The sequence below is a fragment of the Salmo salar genome, chromosome 23 (genome assembly GCF_965601325.2).
Source record: "Salmo salar chromosome 23, fSalSal1, whole genome shotgun sequence".
NCBI lineage: Eukaryota > Metazoa > Chordata > Actinopteri > Salmoniformes > Salmonidae > Salmo > Salmo salar.
In genome coordinates, this window is record NC_138313.1 from 23717730 (window position 1) to 23738788 (window position 21059).

General features: G+C 44.2%; 1 protein-coding gene across 4 annotated transcripts; it reads right to left on the reverse strand.

The window, feature by feature from the left end:
- Positions 1 to 2521: 2521 nt before the first annotated feature.
- On the reverse strand, positions 2522 to 20926 carry oma1 (OMA1 zinc metallopeptidase). 4 transcript variants are annotated; one of them, XM_014169319.3, is made up of 9 exons: positions 20809 to 20926; positions 17328 to 17791; positions 13413 to 13641; positions 12143 to 12316; positions 11880 to 11987; positions 8941 to 9069; positions 8564 to 8638; positions 8187 to 8336; positions 2522 to 4396 (listed from the first exon to the last, which is right to left on the reverse strand). In XM_014169319.3, exons 2-9 carry the CDS (start codon positions 17762 to 17764, stop codon positions 4118 to 4120), a joined length of 1581 nt encoding a protein of 526 aa, XP_014024794.1. In that variant the 5' UTR covers positions 17765 to 17791; positions 20809 to 20926; the 3' UTR covers positions 2522 to 4117. The 4 variants fall into 4 exon arrangements, with proteins under 4 accessions (XP_014024794.1, XP_014024793.1, XP_045562365.1 ...); XM_014169318.3 differs by having other exon boundaries at positions 17328 to 17813; positions 20809 to 20911; XM_045706409.2 differs by lacking the exon at positions 17328 to 17791 and adding an exon at positions 18359 to 18540 and having other exon boundaries at positions 20809 to 20908.
- Between the last annotated feature and the right edge of the window lie 133 nt (positions 20927 to 21059).

A 21059-nucleotide genomic window follows, 5' to 3' on the forward strand; every position in this document is an offset into this window, starting at 1 on the left:
TAGCACCTTGTGCTATTCCCGGTGGTTCTCCGACGATATAGACACATCTCATAAATGCCTAAAATAACACTTTGTGCTATTTTCAGTGGTTCTCAGACCACGTAGACACTTCTCATATAAATGCCTACAGACAATTGTCAGTGGGGCCCCTCCTGCCCTCACTCTAGCCTTCTCCTAGGGCTAGCTCTAGCCTTCTTCTAAGACTAGTGGTACTGTCTTCTACATCTTTATGTTCAGTTTTATTGGTTTTATAATTTTTATTTAATTCAAATTAATTTAAATTCAGTAGATGTGTCCCTCAGAGGCTCGCGGATCAGGTATCTTTCCCCGGGCAGCTCCCAGTAAAAGTCTGGTCTGGCGGATCCACGTTGTTTTTGGTCAGACGGGAATTTCCCTTGTACGCCTTCACACGGAATGCGCGTTCCCCCTGGTGTTCCCTCGCAGACCACTGGAATGCTCCACAGGTGGAATCACTGATCCAGTTTGTGACGCCCAAGATTGTGGTGGAAATTCAACACCAGGGACACCTGAAGTCAATCTTAAATGAATCACTCTTAATTATCAGCAAGCTGGAGAGTTACAACAAACTCTTCACACCGTACAGGTCTATCAGAAACTCCGCTGGGGCAGTCCCAGCAGTTGTCTTATATACGGCTATACACAGACAAGTTATATTTGCATCATTTAGCATAATTAATTCATCATTACCGGTGACTGACCAATATCTCACGAGGCTTTCTCTCTCCAAGTTGAGACCTTGAAACTGAGATACCTCGGTTGTTCCCATAGCAACATTCTGGGCATTCTGCCAAGTTGCCTATCAGTGATATTGAGGAATCCTCCATATACGATCAGTCTGTCACCTGCATGAACCCATCTAATTGGTTGATTTGATACACAAACATAACATTTCCCTCACACTCCCCATGTAACTTAAAATTACTTCACATGTGTGTGTCTATGCTTGCATGCATGAATATGTGTTAGTTAGAATTACCTCTGGTATGTGTGTGTATTGTCTACCTTGCATACACTCATGTTCAATTTTCCTCAGTGCAGCAGTGCTGCCTGGTCCAGGTGTGTCTGTTTTGGTTTACTGAACAGGTGAAGAGCTGCTTCACTCTCAGTACTCTGCTTTACTCCATGTCTATATGGATCCTGATACACTGAGACAAATCTGATTGGACTGTTCCTTTGAATCTGATATCAATAACCTTATAAAACCTAATAGAGGCCTACACCACAAACACAGACACACACACCGCCTATATTCGTCTGCATCCCTCGCTTCGTCTACCTCCTCTTTTGGTTTTAATTCTTCCACCTCTCTCTGTCAGTAATGGGTTGTGTGTGTGTACAGAGGCGTCATTCACCCCAGAAATCTGAGGGGGCACAAAGTACGTGGGGATGGCTGGTATGTAGTGGGGCCCCCCCATCAGTAACTTTTTCTAGAGCCATAATCATTATGCCTAATTCTGTCCAAAATATGTATATTTTTCTGCATATCTAAACATACTTCTTGAACGGTCAGTATCCTCCTAACTGGTGGTAAAAATAACCAATAAAATAAAAATACTTCTCTGCTAAAATCTGGGTAGAAGATTGAAAGGAATGTGAGTCTTATTCAGTACATTTAGTGTAATTGCTTGCTTTTCAAAAGTCTACCAACCTTGCATGTGGGCAAATCAGCTAAGATAGTTAGACAAGCTAACTTGCTTGATAGCCTAAAATGGCTTCTTGGTATCTAGTTATGAGGTTGGGAGATTGGGAACCTATCTGGGATAGCTAAAGCCAACTTCATAAAATTGCTAGGTGGCTAGTAGTATTACAGAAAAAAATATGAGTTCATTTTTACAGGACAAATCTGAAGGGGCACATGCCCCAGTGCCCCCTATGTTCACGACACCTCTGTGTGTGTATATTACTGGGTTGTGTGTATATATTACTGGGTTGTGTGTATATATTACTGGGTTGTGTGTGTATATTACTGGGTTGTGTGTGTATATTACTGGGTTGTGTGTATATATTACTGGGTTGTGTATATTACTGGGTTGTGTGTGTATATTACTGGGTTGTGTGTATATATATATATATATTACTGGGTTGTGTATATTACTGGGTTGTGTGTATATATTACTGGGTTGTGTGTGTATATTACTGGGTTGTGTGTGTTACTGGGTTGAGTATATTACTGGGTTGTGTGTGTATATTACTGGGTTGTGTGTGTTAAGAAGCAGCTTGATGATCTTATGCTTCTCTCACAGGATAATGAATTTCTTCTGACTCTCTCCCCCGGGACTACACTCTCAAACCCTCCTGTATGTGTATGTGTGACTTACAGAGATTCCTGCTCTAGCACAGACTCATACAATTCCCTTCGACCAGTGAGGAAGGACACTGTAGACTCGTGCATTCCCCCTGAGCAAATGCCTAGACTTTAGCTCAGTGTGCTAACACGGTCAACCAAGGTTAGAACCCAGGCATTCACACTTATGTTACAACGACAAACCACACTAGACCATTTTTACCTCAAAACCCATTCATTTTTGGATTGTCAGGTTCTAAGCTGTAAATTCTAGTATAGAAAATATGTTCTTTGGCTTGTTCAATACATGATTTGTACAAAACTACATATTTTTATGATTTCACAAAGATCTTTGACACTAAAACACAACACCATTCCTTCAGGACAACACATAAAACTCATTTAAATTAACTTGATTAATTAACATAATTAACATTACCACAAAACACATTGCAACAGGTGGTGATGGACGGACACGATAGTGTAAATAAAGTAGGTGGCATACAGGACACAGTGCCTACACACTGTCTACCCAGCAAACCAAAATGTGAATAAGTCAAGAGGTATGAGTACTTTCTGAAGGACATTCTTACATGGTTTGTATCAGGGTGACCAAGATATTTCCTCAATGTTCTTAGAATGTTATTTATATGTTCCCAGTTTTGAACAGTCAAGGAGGTTTATTTCACGCGTTAAGTGTCATCTTACTGTTGAGGAATTTGGCTGTACAACAATCCATGTAGAAACACATGTGACAATTATTTGTAATCACATGAATATATATTGGACAAACACCACTGAGATGGGACGAACACAACTTTTCACTGACTTCCAGGTTGTGGTCTTTGGAAAGAGAGGATAACTCAATCTAGTATTTTACTCTTTTATATACACTGTAAAGTTGAGATGTTTTGACTTTATTTTCCCTACAAACTTGATTTCGGAAATCATGTTAAATTATTGCTTGGCAGTTTCGGTGAGGTGTACATAGATGTGCATATGTACTAAGACATATAGCCATAGTTTGAACAATAATTTGTTAAATCTCTTCTGTTATTGGTAACGGTGAGAGGTTAGCATGTGTTGGGGGTATGATCTTTGACCCTCTAACTTTCTCACTCATTATTCACAATTAATTCAGGATTATCCGTTATCATGGTAGCATCCACATCAATGTAGAAGTGTCGAGAAACATACTCTAAATAATCTTAAACCCAACCAAAACAAACTGCAAATGCATCCAACAACTTTGTAGAGTCACAAGCTTGATGTTGTCGTTGCGTGATAGGAATATGGGACCAGATACTAAACGTTTGATTACTTTACTTTAGAGGTGTCAATCTCTAGGGCGGGGTGTCGATTTTGAACCCTACCTTTTTGAGAAAACAAATCTTACTTGTTTAACAAAATCTCTTTCTCTGAGCAATTGTATAAGTATAAAAACATATGAATTGTATTTATTTATTTTATACAGTCATTACCGCTCATCTTTATCAGGACCTCGCTGTATATGCTCATTAGGCCATTGAGTGCAGCATGTCCCCACTTGAAATCTTCCAATTAAAACAGGATAATATCTCTATGTATTCACACTACACATTCAAAGCATCTCCCTGTACCCTCTTACACACAGTAAAACAGAACAGCTACGCCAAACCTTTTTGCAGCAATTCCACAGAAGCGGGTGGCAACAGTAGTTTTACAAGACCTTACAAGCATCAGTCAATTAGCACTCAAGGAGCTACAATCAGACTGGAACTAGGCCTGGGGTTGGGGCTGGGAAGACAGGGGGCGAGGGTAGTGGCCCGGGGGTTAGAGGTGGGTAGCAGTGTCTAGGGTCAGGGCTGTGGCTTGGGCTGTAGGTGAGGCTGAGGAGGCTAGCAGGGCAGTTGCCAGTCCCCCTGGGTGTGGAGCCCTTCTGTGGTCTGAGGTTGGGGTCTGGGACAGAGCTAGTGGTTTCAGTCTCTTCCCCGCCTCTCCCTCCAGGTCCCTAGTAGCGTTCAGCAGCACTTTGACACTCTGAGTGAAGACAGCTCTGGGGTCTGTAGCAGGGAGGGCAGGACAGGAACAGCTCTCCCTCAACTCCAGGTACTGGGGAGAGGGAGAGAGGGAGGTTATAGTGGAAACACCAGAAAGACAAACGTATGACAGCAGCGTGTGGCAGTGGCTTGTTATCGCCCTAGAGTCAACTGACGCACCGGTGAGTCAATCAAAGTAACGCAATATATATTTTTTTTTTGTCCATTTAAGCTAGAGATTTCTGTGTTTTTGCATTCGATGTGTCGCAGGCCACCACATCCGCCGATGTCGCGCTTCCGCATCTGCGGTGAAAGGTGGCAGAGTTGGAGCGGTATTTGTCAGACAATGATATCCCAAAAATCGGACTTCACTCTATGGAATGAGGAGACTCTCACGAACACAATAGTGGTCTCTACGACCCCCACAAGCATCAGGAGACTCTTCTGAAGTTGGTACCGTCGATGTATCAACTTCTGTTGGTAGCGTCCGAACCGTTTGGGCTACAAACTATTGTGACCCCACTGTGTTCTCCGTTTTGCTCTACGACCCTCACAAGTTTCACGGGACTCATCTGAAGGTAACCGGTACCGGTTTAAAAAATGTATGGAAGTATAAAAGGTAGTTTTGTGCCTACCCAAAAATAAAGGCCAAATTCAATATTTTATCAAATCATTTTTGTACATATATTTTTTTTTTTATACCTAATGGGTTCCTAAAATTCAAAATCAAATAGCTAAATGATACATAATAATATGACCATCTTAAAACAATTATACAAGTCAGCTTAGAACCCCCCCCCCCCCCTCCCCCATTGAAAATGAACAATCGTCAGGAAATTAACTGAAAGTGACAGCAGATGTGTGGTTAGAGACGATAGTACGGCCACAAGATGCTTTGAAAGTCAATTTCGGCCGCCCACTAATCAGGTGAGTTCTCTCTCCTACACACACGGTGGATGTGAGTAAATCCGTCCCTAAACTATACGGATCCAGATCACTACTTCTACAGGTCAATGTCCCAGTCTGGGATTCAACAGGAAGGCTCAGTAGCGTGCCAACTGTCTGTGTGTGTCTGTGTGTGTGCGCGCATGTAACCCTGTGTGACACACAGGAGTGTATTTACCCTTGAGTGTATCTGTTTTAGCAGGAGAGGAACAGATGGAGAAAACACTAATTGTCCATCAGACGAGAGTTTGTGTGCTACTGTGCCTGTGAGGATATATGGGTGTGTGGTGTGCATACATACGTCTGTGTGTGTATGTACGTACACTACATGACCAAAAGTATGTGGACACCTGCTCGTCGAACATCTCATTCCAAAATCATGAGCATTAATATGGAGTTGGTCCCCCTTTGCTGCTATAACAGCATCCACTCTTCTGGGAAGGCTTTCCACTAGATGTTGGAACATTGCTGTGGGACTTGCTTCCATTCAGCCACAAGACTGATGTAGGGAGATTAGGCCTGGCTCGCAGTCGGCGGTCAAATTCATCCCAAAGGTGTTCAATAGGGTTGAGGCCAGGGCTCTGTGCAGGCCAGTCATGTTCTTCCACACCAATCTCGACAAACCATTTCTGTATGGGCCTCGCTTTTTGCACAGGGGCATTGTCATGCTGAAACAGGAACGGGCCTTCCCCAAATCGTTGCCACAAAGTTGGAAGCACAGAATCATTGTGAATGTCACTGTATACTGTAGCGTTAAGAATTCCTTTCACTGGACCTAAGGGGCTTAGCCATGAAAAACAGCCCCAGACCATAATTCCTCCTCCACCAAACATTATAGTTGGCACTATGCATTGGGGCAGGTAGTGTTCTCCTGGCATCCGCCAAACCCAGATTTGTCTGTCAGACTGCCAGATGGTGAAGCGTGATTCATCACTCCAGAGGTGTTTCCACTGCTCCAGTCCAATGACGGCGAGCTTTACACCACTCTTAGGGCCGCGCACATGTAGCCCGACCATGTCGACGTGGGTTCGATTCCGTCCCACGCCCTTCAGGCACAAATAACTCAATTCCTCTGACTGACTTGATTTGTTTACACATTTGAAATAAAAGGGGAGACCAGGGAAAATGTACCCCCCAATCTTGATAAGAAATGACCATACCAGACACTTTTGGATAACATAAATAGGAAACAAATAAAATAATAACAGTAAGATTCATCAACATGAGTTTCCATTCATACAAAGTGTCAGGTAAATTGCCACAGTAGATTTGCTGTGTTAAATGATTGAATACTTTATTTCCATTGTACAGAATGCTTGTCAAATAGATAAATCCCCCTTAGTCTATTCAAAAAGTTGTTCCGATGATAAGACCAACCAGAGACCGAACACATCTTGAAAGGGTTGCAAGCAGGACTAAGGTATCACCGACATCAACTTTTAGGGAGCGGTAATGAGGTGACCAACAATGGTTGTAATTGAGTTCAGCTGTGCAGGTGAATTTAGCACGTATTGATGGTTTAATGACACATCAGCTGGTAATCAGGTGCCATCGATGGTCCCAATAGTCCAATAGGCTACATTCTGTGGGCTACCCGTTAGCCTATCCATTGTCACATAATGAATAAGTTAGTGTGTTTCTCTGGCTGAGTTGATGAGCTGATCTGGGCCTACTGTAGAACAATAAACTTTCCTCCAGTGTGCATGCTCGTACACATTTTATAGATGTATCATTTGTAAATATATACTGAACAAAAATATAAACATAACATGTAAAGTGTTGGTCCCATGTTTCATGCGCTGAAATAAAAATATGTTCCATACACACAAAAAGCTTATTTCTCTCATATTTTGTGCACAAATTTGTTTACATCCCTGTTAGTGAGCATTTCTCCTTTGCCCAGATAATCCATCCACCTGACAGATGTAGCATATCAAGGAAAAAAATTAATCCATTAACCACTCGGAATGAATACCTAAACTGTTAACCTTTGAGTTGTTTTTGTCTTAACACTGTAACAACGCAGAATTAACACTGTAAAAACGCAGAATTAACACTGTAACAACGCAGAATTAACACTGTAAAAAAGGTGGAACGAATGAGTTAAAGGGCAGTGGGCAGGATTCAAATCCATGCAGACTCTGTGTCCCGGGAAACAGACATTGAGGAAACCATACATGTATTCTGCCTATTGCTTGCCTTCAACATTTGCTTGCCTTCAACATTTAATAAAACAATTGATTAAAAATAAATTATAATAAAGATTTCCCCTAATGAAAACGGCATCTACCTCTACATAAGAATTCCCACGAGACATGCTGTAGCCTGCACGTAGCCTACATAAGGTATAATGTAGGTACGGTGTGCGTTGTATACAAAACAAACGCCTTCAGCTGCCCCCTGGCGGTGAGTCTAAATATTTATTCAGATATTAAAATCCTATTGCTGCAGGATTATTTTCCTCCTGCGACGAATGGGGTCAAATTAGGCTCCGACATCTGTAGGTGTCTCGTTAGACTAGACTCCCTGCTCAAATCCTACAGCTCTGTTGGAGTACTCCTCTTAGTCCACAGTCTTCAGGCCATGTGATGTGCTTGTGTATATTAGCAACACCAGGAAGTCAAGTGGACTATTCTAACTGCCTGCGGTGTGAGACCAGGTACAGCAGACTCCTCGGTCGTGTGCCTACCACCAACACACAGCCATCATGTCTCATCAGACTGCAGGAATGACTTGATGACAAGAGTGACATCATATAGGAAGGGAAAGGGGGACACCGAGTCAGTTGTTGGAACAAACCCATTCAACTGAAATGTGTCTTCCGCATTTAACCCAACCCCTGTGAATATAGACCCTTGGAGACAGTGTATACTGGTGTATGTGGACGAGTCTCTCTCTCTCCCCTGCATGCTTGCTACCTGTGGGACCAGCCTGTCCAGCTGTGTAACTCTGTTCCTGTGAGAGGGGTGTGTGGAGAGCCACTCCGGTACTGTAGGTTCTCCTCTCAGCTGGTTACTGATCTCCATCTGCTGCCAGAACACTGGCCCTGCCCGCACATCAGCACATGCCTGGAGGGAGAGAGACTGGGTTACACACACCCTGAGCGCCTGTATGGTTGTCACGGAAACGATACATTACTACAGCATCCAGAACAGGTTGATGTTAGAAGAGTGGGAGAAATTCTATATTTGACAACATCGCCATCTAGTGCCCTGTAGGCAGCTGTAAGTTTAGTCAGCAAATACAGAAGGGTCAGGAGGCAAGAGTGAGACAGAGCTACTGTCCTATCCTGTACCTTGGCAGCCAGCTGGAGTCCAACCTGATCAGCTTCTGCCTCCAACTTCCTGCTATAGGGACGATCAAACAGGAACTGACAGAGAGACACACACAGAGAGAGAGAGAGGGAGCGAGAAAGACAGAGAGACAGAGAGAGGGACACAGAGAGAGAGAGACAGAGAGAGGGACACAGAGAGAGAGAGACAGAGAGAGGGACACACAGAGAGAGAGAGAGAGAGAGAGAGAGAGAGAGACACAGAGAGCGAGTGAGGGAGTGAGAAAGACAGAGAGACAGAGAGAAAGAGAGAGGGACACAGAGAGAGAGCGAGAGAGAGACAGAGAGATTAGTTAAACATATCTTTCACCACATGAAAAGTTCTGATATGTGTCTGTTACCTGTATGAGCTTAGTCTGTATCCACTGTCCCAGTACAGCCAGGCTGTCTCGAGGACACACGGCCCAGATGGCTGTTAGCAGGATCAGAGACAGGAAGTCTACCACATGAGACATACTGGCCTGCTCTGCCTGGAGGGAGGAAGGGAGTGAAGGAGCGAAAAGAGAGACAAAAGTAGGGAGGGGAGGGAGAAAGTAGAAAAGCAATAAATAAATAATTCTCTGTAAGTGTATTGATTGTTCCCACCAATTTCATCTGAGGTTTTAATTCAGACCTAATATGGAGATTACATTAGGAAATGGTGAATCTAACAGCAGGCACCCAGGGCGAGGCTGGAACTGATTAATCCATATTCATTTTCTCCATCTAATTAAACTGTCCTGTATTGGAGGGTATACAGGTCTCAGAGGAAGTGATCAGGAACTAACTCCAAACATTTCTCTCAGAGCAAGAGCCATATCCCATTAGAACAGTCAGCGGTTCTGATTTCATTGAAAAGGGATGAGACTCTCCACTTAAAACAGCTGTAGCGTCAGTCCAGAAACAACATTAGCGTCTCAGACATCTAAAGTACTCTCTGTCTGTGAGCTTCTTAGAACTAGTGACTGATGATACAACCCCACTGCAATTAATGACATCCTCCCTGCAGACCTGCGACAGATCTGAGCTGTAGGTCAGGTGACGTGGATGAGAGAGGAGGAGAGCAGTAGTACTGTAGCATGACTGAGGCTGATGAGTCACTCGGCACAGAACAGGACACCACTCTATGTAGCCCCCAAGCAAGCAACGAGCAAACACACACACACACACACACACACACACAGTCTTGTATAACTAACCTTGTGGGGACACACAATTCAGTCCTATTCAAAATCCTCACACACGTATATTAGAGACAGACAGAAAGGCCTGGCTGTATACTCAGTGTTCCATCACTAGAGAGACAGACAGAAAGGCCTGGCTGTATACTCAGTGTCCCATCACTAGAGAGACAGACAGAAAGGCCTGGCTGTATACTCAGTGTCCCATCACTAGAGAGACAGACAGAAAGGCCTGGCTGTATACTCAGTGTCCCATCACTAGAGAGACAGACAGAAAGGCCTGGCTGTATACTCAGTGTTCCATCACTAGAGAGACAGACAGAAAGGCCTGGCTGTATACTCAGTGTTCCATCACTAGAGAGACAGACAGAAAGGCCTGGCTGTATACTCAGTGTTCCATCACTAGAGAGACAGACAGAAAGGCCTGGCTGTATACTCAGTGTTCCATCACTAGAGAGACAGACAGAAAGGCCTGGCTGTATACTCAGTGTTCCATCACTAGAGAGACAGACAGAAAGGCCTGGCTGTATACTCAGTGTTCCATCACTAGAGAGACAGACAGAAAGGCCTGGCTGTATACTCAGTGTTCCATCACTAGAGAGACAGACAGAAAGGCCTGGCTGTATACTCAGTGTTCCATCACTAGAGAGACAGACAGAAAGGCCTGGCTGTATACTCAGTGTTCCATCACTAGAGAGACAGACAGAAAGGCCTGGCTGTATACTCAGTGTTCCATCACTAGAGAGACAGACAGAAAGGCCTGGCTGTATACTCAGTGTTCCATCACTAGAGAGACAGACAGAAAGGCCTGGCTGTATACTCAGTGTTCCATCACTAGAGAGACAGACAGAAAGGCCTGGCTGTATACTCGGTGTTCCATCACTAGAGAGACAGACAGAAAGGCCTGGCTGTATACTCGGTGTTCCATCACTAGAGAGACAGACAGAAAGGCCTGGCTGTATACTCAGTGTTCCATCACTAGAGAGACAGACAGAAAGGCCTGGCTGTATACTCAGTGTTCCATCACTAGAGAGACAGACAGAAAGGCCTGGCTGTATACTCAGTGTTCCATCACTAGAGAGACAGACAGAAAGGCCTGGCTGTATACTCAGTGTTCCATCACTAGAGAGACAGACAGAAAGGCCTGGCTGTATACTCAGTGTTCCATCACTAGAGAGACAGACAGAAAGGCCTGGCTGTATACTCAGTGTTCCATCACTAGAGAGACAGACAGAAAGGCCTGGCTGTATACTCAGTGTTCCATCACTAGAGAGACAGACAGAAAGGTCTGGCTGTATACTCAGTGTTCCATCACTAGAGAGACAGACAGAAAGGCCTGGCTGTATACTCAGTGTTCCATCACTAGAGAGACAGACAGAAAGGCCTGGCTGTATACTCAGTGTTCCATCACTAGAGAGACAGACAGAAAGGCCTGGCTGTATACTCAGTGTTCCATCACTAGAGTGACAGACAGAAAGGCCTGGCTGTATACTCAGTGTTCCATCACTAGAGAGACAGACAGAAAGGCCTGGCTGTATACTCAGTGTTCCATCACTAGAGTGACAGACAGAAAGGCCTGGCTGTATACTCAGTGTTCCATCACTAGAGTGACAGACAGAAAGGCCTGGCTGTATACTCAGTGTTCCATCACTAGAGAGACAGACAGAAAGGCCTGGCTGTATACTCAGTGTTCCATCACTAGAGAGACAGACAGAAAGGCCTGGCTGTATACTCAGTGTTCCATCACTAGAGAGACAGACAGAAAGGCCTGGCTGTATACTCAGTGTTCCATCACTAGAGAGACAGACAGAAAGGCCTGGCTGTATACTCAGTGTTCCATCACTAGAGAGACAGACAGAAAGGCCTGGCTGTATACTCAGTGTTCCATCACTAGAGAGACAGACAGAAAGGCCTGGCTGTATACTCAGTGTTCCATCACTAGAGAGACAGACAGAAAGGCCTGGCTGTATACTCAGTGTTCCATCACTAGAGAGACAGACAGAAAGGCCTGGCTGTATACTCAGTGTTCCATCACTAGAGAGACAGACAGAAAGGCCTGGCTGTATACTCAGTGTTCCATCACTAGAGAGACAGACAGAAAGGCCTGGCTGTATACTCACAGAGTGTCCCATCACTGCGTGGGCCATCTCATGTCCCAGGATGAAGGTGAGCTGGTGAACATCTGCAACGGCCTCCAACATCCCGGTGAACATAAACACCTTTCCATTCTAGAGGAGAGAGACAGGTATCATACAAACAACAGTCAACTTTTGATCTTACTGTTTTGATCTTCGCTGGCCAGTTTCGTCTACATGTTTTGATCTGGACTGGGAATAAAAACAAACAAGCCACAAACACACACAGAGAGAGAGCAGGGACTCACAGGCAGGACGAAAGCGTTGACGGAAGGGCTGTCGACCAAGTGGACGGTCCATGGAACAGAGGAGACCTCTGGGATGTCCTTGTTCCTCTGGGCCAGGTGCTCCACCACTCTCTCTACCACCTGGTGACGAGGGTCCTTCTCTGGAACCATCAACTCAGCAAATTCCTCCATGTACTGGGTAGAACACACACACACACACACAGTTACATCAACATCCTCCATGTACTGGGTAGAACACACACACACACACACAGTTACATCAACATCCTCCATGTACTGGGTAGAACACACACACACACAGTTACATCAACATCCTCCATGTACTGGGTAGAACACACACACACACACACAGTTACATCAACATCCTCCATGTACTGGGTAGAACACACACACACACACAGTTACATCAACATCCTCCATGTACTGGGTAGAACACACACACACACACAGTTACATCAACATCCTCCATGTACTGGGTAGAACACACACACACACACACACACACACACACACACACACACACACACACAACATCCTCCATGCACTGAGGACACAAACAAGAGTCGGTTACTGAACTATTATTATATTATAATTAACAATAAGGCCAGAGGGCATGTGGTATGTGGCCAATATACCACAAACCGCTGAGGTGCCTTATTGCTATTATAAACGGGTTACCAACGTAATTAGAACAGTAAATATGGTCTGATATACCACGGCTTTCAGCCAATCAGCATTCAGGGCTCGAACCACCAGGTTTATAATATATTATGAATTCATCATTTCCTAAAACAAGTTCATCTGAATGGTTGAAAACGATGATCTTATTAGATATAATATGGCCCATCTCTCTTCACCCCCCTCTCTCTCCGCAGTACTGCAGGCATTGTTAGCACAAAACAGGATTATAGTAAATGGAATATATTTTTCAAGACAATTATGATCCCAATAATTGCTTCTAATACACCAGATATGTGTCTTTGAACCAGACACAGAAGAAGTTTAAGGATCATTAGTTGCTAATGGTTGCCTGCAGAAACCCGGTTAGCCTTCAACTTGAGTTACTCAATGAGAGAGGACAGTACTGTGCTAGCCTGCAACTGTGCTAGCCTGTCACTTCCTGGAGTAGCTCAAACCGTGCATGTTATGTCTCCACGAGACGTTACCTTAACAGACTGCATTTGTCTTCAACGAGCTATTGAGCCTTCACAAAGGAATGACTGGTGTCAAGTGATTGATGGCCATTCATATACACAGTTACTGGTCTCACCCCATCTCCTGTCACTGCAGCCAGCTCCATGTAGTTCTCTCTACTGAACACTAGGAGGCGTGTGCGTCCCGTGATGGGCGATTCGTCCAGATGAGTCAGGAAGAAACTTGCCATGATCACCATAGCAACCATACCCCCGGCCACCAGCTGCCAACGGCGACGCCAGAAATTCTGACGCACGAGCTGCTGCTTATTGGGAGGGAGGGCCAACCACCACTTCCTGATACTCCTAGAGGAGAGGGGACACCAAAAACACCATGTAGCACTACTAGAGACAGAGACACCATGCAGCACTACTAGAGACAGAGACACCATGCAGCACTACTAGAGACAGAGACACCATGCAGCACTACTAGAGACAGAGACACCATGCAGCACTACTAGAGACAGAGACACCATGCAGCACTACTAGAGACAGAGACACCGTGCAGCACTACTAGAGACAGAGACACCGTGCAGCACTACTAGAGACAGAGACACCATGCAGCACTACTAGAGACAGAGACACCAAAAACACCATGTAGCACTACTAGAGACAGAGACACCAAAAACACCATGCAGCACTACTAGAGACAGAGACACCATGCAGCACTACTAGAGACAGAGACACCATGTAGCACTACTAGAGACAGAGACACCATGCAGCACTACTAGAGACAGAGACACCATGCAGCACTACTAGAGACAGAGACACCATGCAGCACTACTAGAGAGAGGGACACCATGCAGCACTACTAGAGACAGAGACACCATGCAGCACTACTAGAGACAGAGACACCAAAAACACCATGCAGCACTACTAGAGAGAGGGACACCATGCAGCACTACTAGAGACAGAGACACCATGCAGCACTACTAGAGACAGAGACACCAAAAACACCATGCAGCACTACTAGAGACAGAGACACCAAAAACACCATGCAGCACTACTAGAGACAGAGACACCAAAACACCATGTAGCACTACTAGAGACAGAGACACCAAAAACACCATGCAGCACTACTAGAGACAGAGACACCGTGCAGCACTACTAGAGACAGAGACACCGTGCAGCACTACTAGAGACAGAGACACCGTGCAGCACTACTAGAGACAGAGACACCGTGCAGCACTACTAGAGACAGAGACACCGTGCAGCACTACTAGAGACAGAGACACCGTGCAGCACTACTAGAGACAGAGACACCGTGCAGCACTACTAGAGACAGAGACACCGTGCAGCACTACTAGAGACAGAGACACCGTGCAGCACTACTAGAGAGAGAGACACCATGTAGCATAGCACTACTAGAGACAGAGACACCATGTAGCATAGCACTACTAGAAACAGAGACACCATGCAGAACTACTAGAGACAGAGACACCATGCAGCACTACTAGAGACAGAGACACCAAAAACACCATGCAGCACTACTAGAGACAGAGACACCATGCAGCACTACTAGAGACACCATGCAGCACTACTAGAGACAGAGACCAAAAACACCATGCAGCACTACTAGAGACAGAGACACCATGCAGCACTACTAGAGACAGAGACACCATGCAGCACTACTAGAGACAGAGACACCATGCAGCACTACTAGAGACAGAGACACCATGCAGCACTACTAGAGACAGAGACACCATGTAGCACTACTAGAGACAGAGACACCATGCAGCACTACTAGAGACAGACACACCGTGTAGCACTACTAGAGACAGAGACACCAAAAACACCATGTAGCACTACTAGAGACAGAGACACCATGCAGCACTACTAGAGACACCATGCAGCACTACTAGAGACACCATGCAGCACTACTAGAGACAGAGACCAAAAACACCATGCAGCACTACTAGAGACAGAGACACCATGCAGCACTACTAGAGACAGAGACACCATGCAGCACTACTAGAGACAGAGACACCATGCAGCACTACTAGAGACAGAGACACCATGCAGCACTACTAGAGACAGAGACACCATGTAGCACTACTAGAGACAGAGACACCATGCAGCACTACTAGAGACAGAGACACCATGCAGCACTACTAGAGACAGACACCGTGTAGCACTACTAGAGACAGAGACACCAAAAACACCATGCAGCACTACTAGAGACAGAGACACCATGCAGCACTACTAGAGACAGAGACACCATGCAGCACTACTAGAGACAGAGACACCGTGCAGCACTACTAGAGACAGAGACACCAAAAACACCATGTAGCAGCAACGTCTATCTTACCATCATAAACCGTATCAATGTACTGTGCATTCGGAAAGTATTCAGACCCCTTCACTTTTCCCACATTTTGTTACGTTTTAGCATTATTCTAAAATGCATCAAATACATGTTTTTCCTCATCAATCTACACACAAATACCCCATAATCACAAAGAGAAAAAAAACGTTTTTTTCAAACCTATTAAAAATAGAAAACAGAAATACCTTATTTACATAAGTATTCAGACCCTTTGCTATGAGACTCGAAACAGAGCTCAGGTACATCCTGTTTCCATTTATCATCCTTGAGATGTTTCTACAACTTGATTGGAGTCCACCTGTGGTAAATTCAATTGACCGGACATGATTTGGAAAGGCATAAACCTGTCTATATAAGGTCCCACAGTTGACAGTGCATGTCAGTGCAAAAACCAAGCCATGAGGTTGAAGGACTTGTCCGTAGAGCTCCAAGACAGGATTGCGTCAAGGCACAGATCTGGGAAAGTGTACCAAAAAATGTCTGCAGCATTGAAGGTCTCCAAGAACACAGTGGCCTCCATCAATCTTAAATGGAAGAAGTTTGGAACCAGCAAGAATCTTCGTAGAGCTGGCCACCCGGCCAAACTGAACAATCGGGGGAGAAGGGCCTTGGTCAGGAAGCTGACCAAGAACCCGATGGTCACTCTGACAGAGCTCCAGAATTCCTCTGTGGAAATGGTTGTCCTTCTGGAAGGTTCTCCCATCTCTGCAGCACTCCACCAATCAGGCCTTTATGGTAGAGTGGCCAGACAGAAGCCACTCAGCAAAAGGCACATGACAGCCCACTTGGAGTTTGCCAAAAGGCACCTAAAGGACTCTCAGGCCAAAAGGACTCTCAGACCATGAAAATGAAGGTTCTCTGGTCTGATGAAACCAAGATTGAACTCTTTGGCCTGAATGCCATGCATCACATCTGGAGGAAACCAGGCACCGCTCATCCCCTGGCCAATACCATCCCTACGGTGAAGCATGGTGGTGGCAGCATCATGCTGTGGGGATATTTTTCAGCGGCAGGGACTGGTAGACAAGTCAGGATCGAGGGAAAGATTAACGGAGCAAAGCACAGAGAGACCTGCTCCAGAGCACTCAGGACCTCAGACTGGGGTGAAGGTTCACCTTCCAACAGGACAACAACCCTAAGCACACAGCCAAGACAACATAGGAGTGGCTTGGGACAAGTCTCTGAATGTCCTTGAGTGGCACAGCCAGAGCCCGGACTTGAAACCGATCAAACATTTCTGGAGAGACCTGAAAATAGCTGTGCACCAACGCTCCCCATCCAACCTGACAGAGCTTGAGAGGATTTGCAGAGAAGAATGGAGGAAACTCCCCAAATACAGGTGTGCCAAGCTTGTAGAGTCATACCCAGGAAGAAGCAAGGCTGTAATCGCTGCCAAAGGTGCTTCAACAAAGTACTGAGTGAAGGGTCTGAATACTTATGTAAATGTGATATGTTTTTAATTTTTTATACATTTGCAAAAATGTCAAAACTTTTGGGGGATTTGTCATTATGGGGTGTTATGGGTAGATTGATAAGGGGGGGGGAAACAATTTCATCCATTTTAGAATAAGGCTGTGATGTAATAAAATGTAGAAAAAGTGAAGGGGTCTGAATACTTTGAATGCACTGTAGACGGAAGGAGACGACACTCGGACGTGTAGCTTACCTGCCCAGTATAATAGCCATGATCTTCTGCAGGGGTTTGAGTACCAGCCATATGAGAGGCGCAGGCAGGGCGCGATGAGGAGCAGAGGTATGGAAGAAGTTCTGTCCATGCTTAGACAGCCATATAACAGGGAGACAGTGGACAGCAGGGTCAGGTCTAGGAGTCCCCACTGGGAAAAGTACTGTTCTTACATTCTCAGATGAGAAAAGTCGTCTCTGAGACGAAGATGACCTCAATTGAAGTTGACAAACAGAGTCTGTGGTTTCGGGCTGCAGTAGAATCCGACATGTGTTGGTTGAGTAGAGTTCTGTAGAAGGTAACGTCCTCCTGGTTGTTGATTGACTCTGTCGGCAAAGGGAGGTTTGAAAGCTTCTAGACAGGTAGGCAGGTAGGCAACTGCGTTGGTTCCTCATGAGACGGACACACAACAACTCCATGGTTCTTGAATGAGAAGACACCACTTCCTGAAACGCCCAGGTGAAAAGCCTATGGAAGAACAGTCCTTGACTATGGAAGCCCATTCCCGCCACCCCAAAAGATTTCCATTTAAAAGCAATGTTCCCGCTTTAGCGGAGACTGCATTCACGGTAAACTCGGAAACGCTTGAGCTTTACTAATTGAACATAGCCCTAAAATGTTGATACTAATGTAATTTAAAAAAAACTGAAACTGAGCTGAAATCCCTCTGGATTTCCAGGCTAGGGGGGTAGTGGCTCGGGAGGTTAACTTTGGCATGTTGTAGAATTTTTGATTAACGTTTGGCATGTGTGTTTGGCTGACTTTTTAGAAGCCTTCTCCCACATCAATAAAACTTAAACACATAACACATGTGTGTAGAAAAGGCTGGATGTTATTTTACACTTCTATGTTTATTTTCAGGCAAAGATCTACCCAAGCCCCCACCAAAATATGCCCGAAGCACCCAGAAACCCTGTGCCACTGCTACCAAGAAGCAAAAGGCTAAAACACAGCACAAGCCACCAAGTAATGACGGTGAGGACGGCCCTTCACAACATAAGCAAACCCCTTACTCTCATTCTTCATCAATCGGGAAAGGTATTTTATCTGTACCAAGAATTGCCATGATGTATTTTACTGCAGAGAATGTTGAACCTTCATGCTCTGAGGACAGGTCATGTGGGAGACCGAGGTCTCCTGCCTCTTCAGATGAGATCCCCCTCACCAAAGCGCTGCAGAGGCTCAGGTCCTTTTCCTATGCCGGAAGCAAGTATGACAACTATTTTTTATGATATTGAAATTAGGCTGTTTTATTTGGAAGTAAAACATTTTTTAAACGACTTTAACAATACATTTATTTTTGAAAGAGTCCTATAACTCCTTTGTGAGATTAGTGACCTTTTAAAGGACAGTGGACGAGTCCGGTTGAGGAATTCAACGTGAACGAGACGGAAGAAGTATTACTAAAGATGGAAGAGCAGCTAATGGAGAATGATTTCCGAAAATGCATGGTGAGAAATTAAATGTTTCATTGGTATGAATTTAATTACACTATACTGCAATGTAGTACTGGATGGAAAATTCCAGTACATGTGGAATGCATTAGTGTCTTTTTGTCAAATTAGATATCTCAGATCTCAAAGCTGGGGGGAAAGACATCCCGGACCAGGTGAAGAGAGCAATGCACCGGTAAACTATTACCATATTTGTTTCACTTCTTTAAATTAGGTCATGGTGTGTTGCTTGTAAAGTACATAGTTTGTGTTCTATAGAAAACCCTGACAAACAAGCCTCATGTCAACGATGAATATGAAAAGAAACAATGGGATGAGCGTCTTTGAGGACTCTACCCTTTGCAGCATCATTATATTTACAGTGGCGGCCAAATCATGACATTTTACATGACATTTGAATACCTTCTCTAGCTAATATTTGTTTTCCCCCTTTACATCAAGTGTGAGTCTTGGCGAATGAAAGGCTACAGAGGCAGAAATACTACAGGCGATGTCAACCTGCCTGAAATATGCACCTGGCCGCATGGGGGGCAGTGGAAGGGCATGAAATAGTTGTTAAGAAGTTAAAAGCATCAAAGCCTGTTTAGCTTTAATTTATACATCTATTTTGTGGCGCAATACATTTATTTCAACCGTTCTTGACTTTCACAACACACGTTTTTACATGGACAAAGGTTTACACAATGCTGTTCCAAGTTAAAGCTCAAAATATGTTACACAGAATGACAATAGCCAACAGTAGTATAGACCCTATGTCTGGAAGATACAATTCTACTCATGGTGCAAAGTGTATTATACATCAGAGTGCTTTTCAAGAGTGTGCAACATCAAAAAGGTCCTAGTTGATACCATTTGTTTCCCTATTCTTAGCTCAGGCTCTTATCCTCATGTAAAGAAGCCTACGTCACAAAACGGCTAATACTTCTCAACACACTTCATAGATTAGCGATAATCCCTGTTGAATTCATGGTGTGTTTTGGCCAAATCCGATCACAATGTGGTCTCAACCTCACTCCAATATCGAAATGTATTTGATTATTAGAGGAGTATAGTTTTCAAACTCGATAGTACCGAAATTAAAAAATAACTGTTGGCTTGAGTGGGTGAATAAAAGTTGAAATCTCATTGATCAACGTCTCAACCAAATACTACCAACATTTCCACGTCGAAATGAAGTGGTTCCCAGTGGGTTGTTTCCGTGGCCAGAGGGGATCAGAGTGCATAGGCTTCTCTAGCATACCTGCAGCTGTGGTTATCAGTAGGCTACAGCTGATCAGACTGAAGCATTGATTAATTGTGCAAAGGTAGACAGATCATGTGGCAAATCAGTCTAAACAAAGTTACTTTGTCGTCCATCTTTTCAATGTTTTTGAGGCAACATTTTAATTAAACCAAATCAAAAGTGCTGGGGCAAATGCCAGTTTGGCACAAGTATGCGGGCAGCCCGGATGTACTGACCTCTGCAACATAACGATACATGGACATCCGCACACATTGCTACAAATCATTTTTTAAACATAATCCTATTCTTATGTTGCTGAACATTTTGCGATAGTGAACAATTTATCATGATTCAACATTTTTATATAGTATCTCAAACTTTTGACTTACGCATCTCAATTTTGAAATAGTATACATTTTGACTTGAGAATCTCGAAATTGATAGCATCGACAAAAACAATTGTGGCGGGAATGGGCTTCCATAAATGACACATCGAGTTCAACTAATATTCGTTTGCAATTGCCAGTAGTTTCCCTGAGATTACCACCTTTTAACTGTGGTTTTATTAATATCTAGTAATGTTGGTAACAGATTCAATGTCATGTCATTGCAGTCTTGCCTCACGTCGTTACTTAGCTATAACTACCTAGCAAGCTGATCTGAAGCAATGCACCGATAAAGATAGCACGTGTAAACACGTGAAAGATGCCTTTGTATGATCGATACTCTCTTAAAAACCCTTAGTTGGTCTTGGAGGCTCCAGCTTGAGAAATAAATTCTGATTTACCTTTATTCGTTTACTTTGACGGTCCTCTGCAAGTCAAACACATCGGAACTGTTTTGTGCGTCTAAAATAATAGTCCCCCCTGCAACTGCAATGCATGCTCTAAGACAATGTTCCGACAATGACCGTCTCCTCAAAAATGACATTCTCCAGACAGCGTCTATTCATGTTTCAAACTGAAATTACATGCACTACATTATGCACATTTTAATAACGACAGTGATAAAGCATACTATTTTCTGTTTTTCAAAATG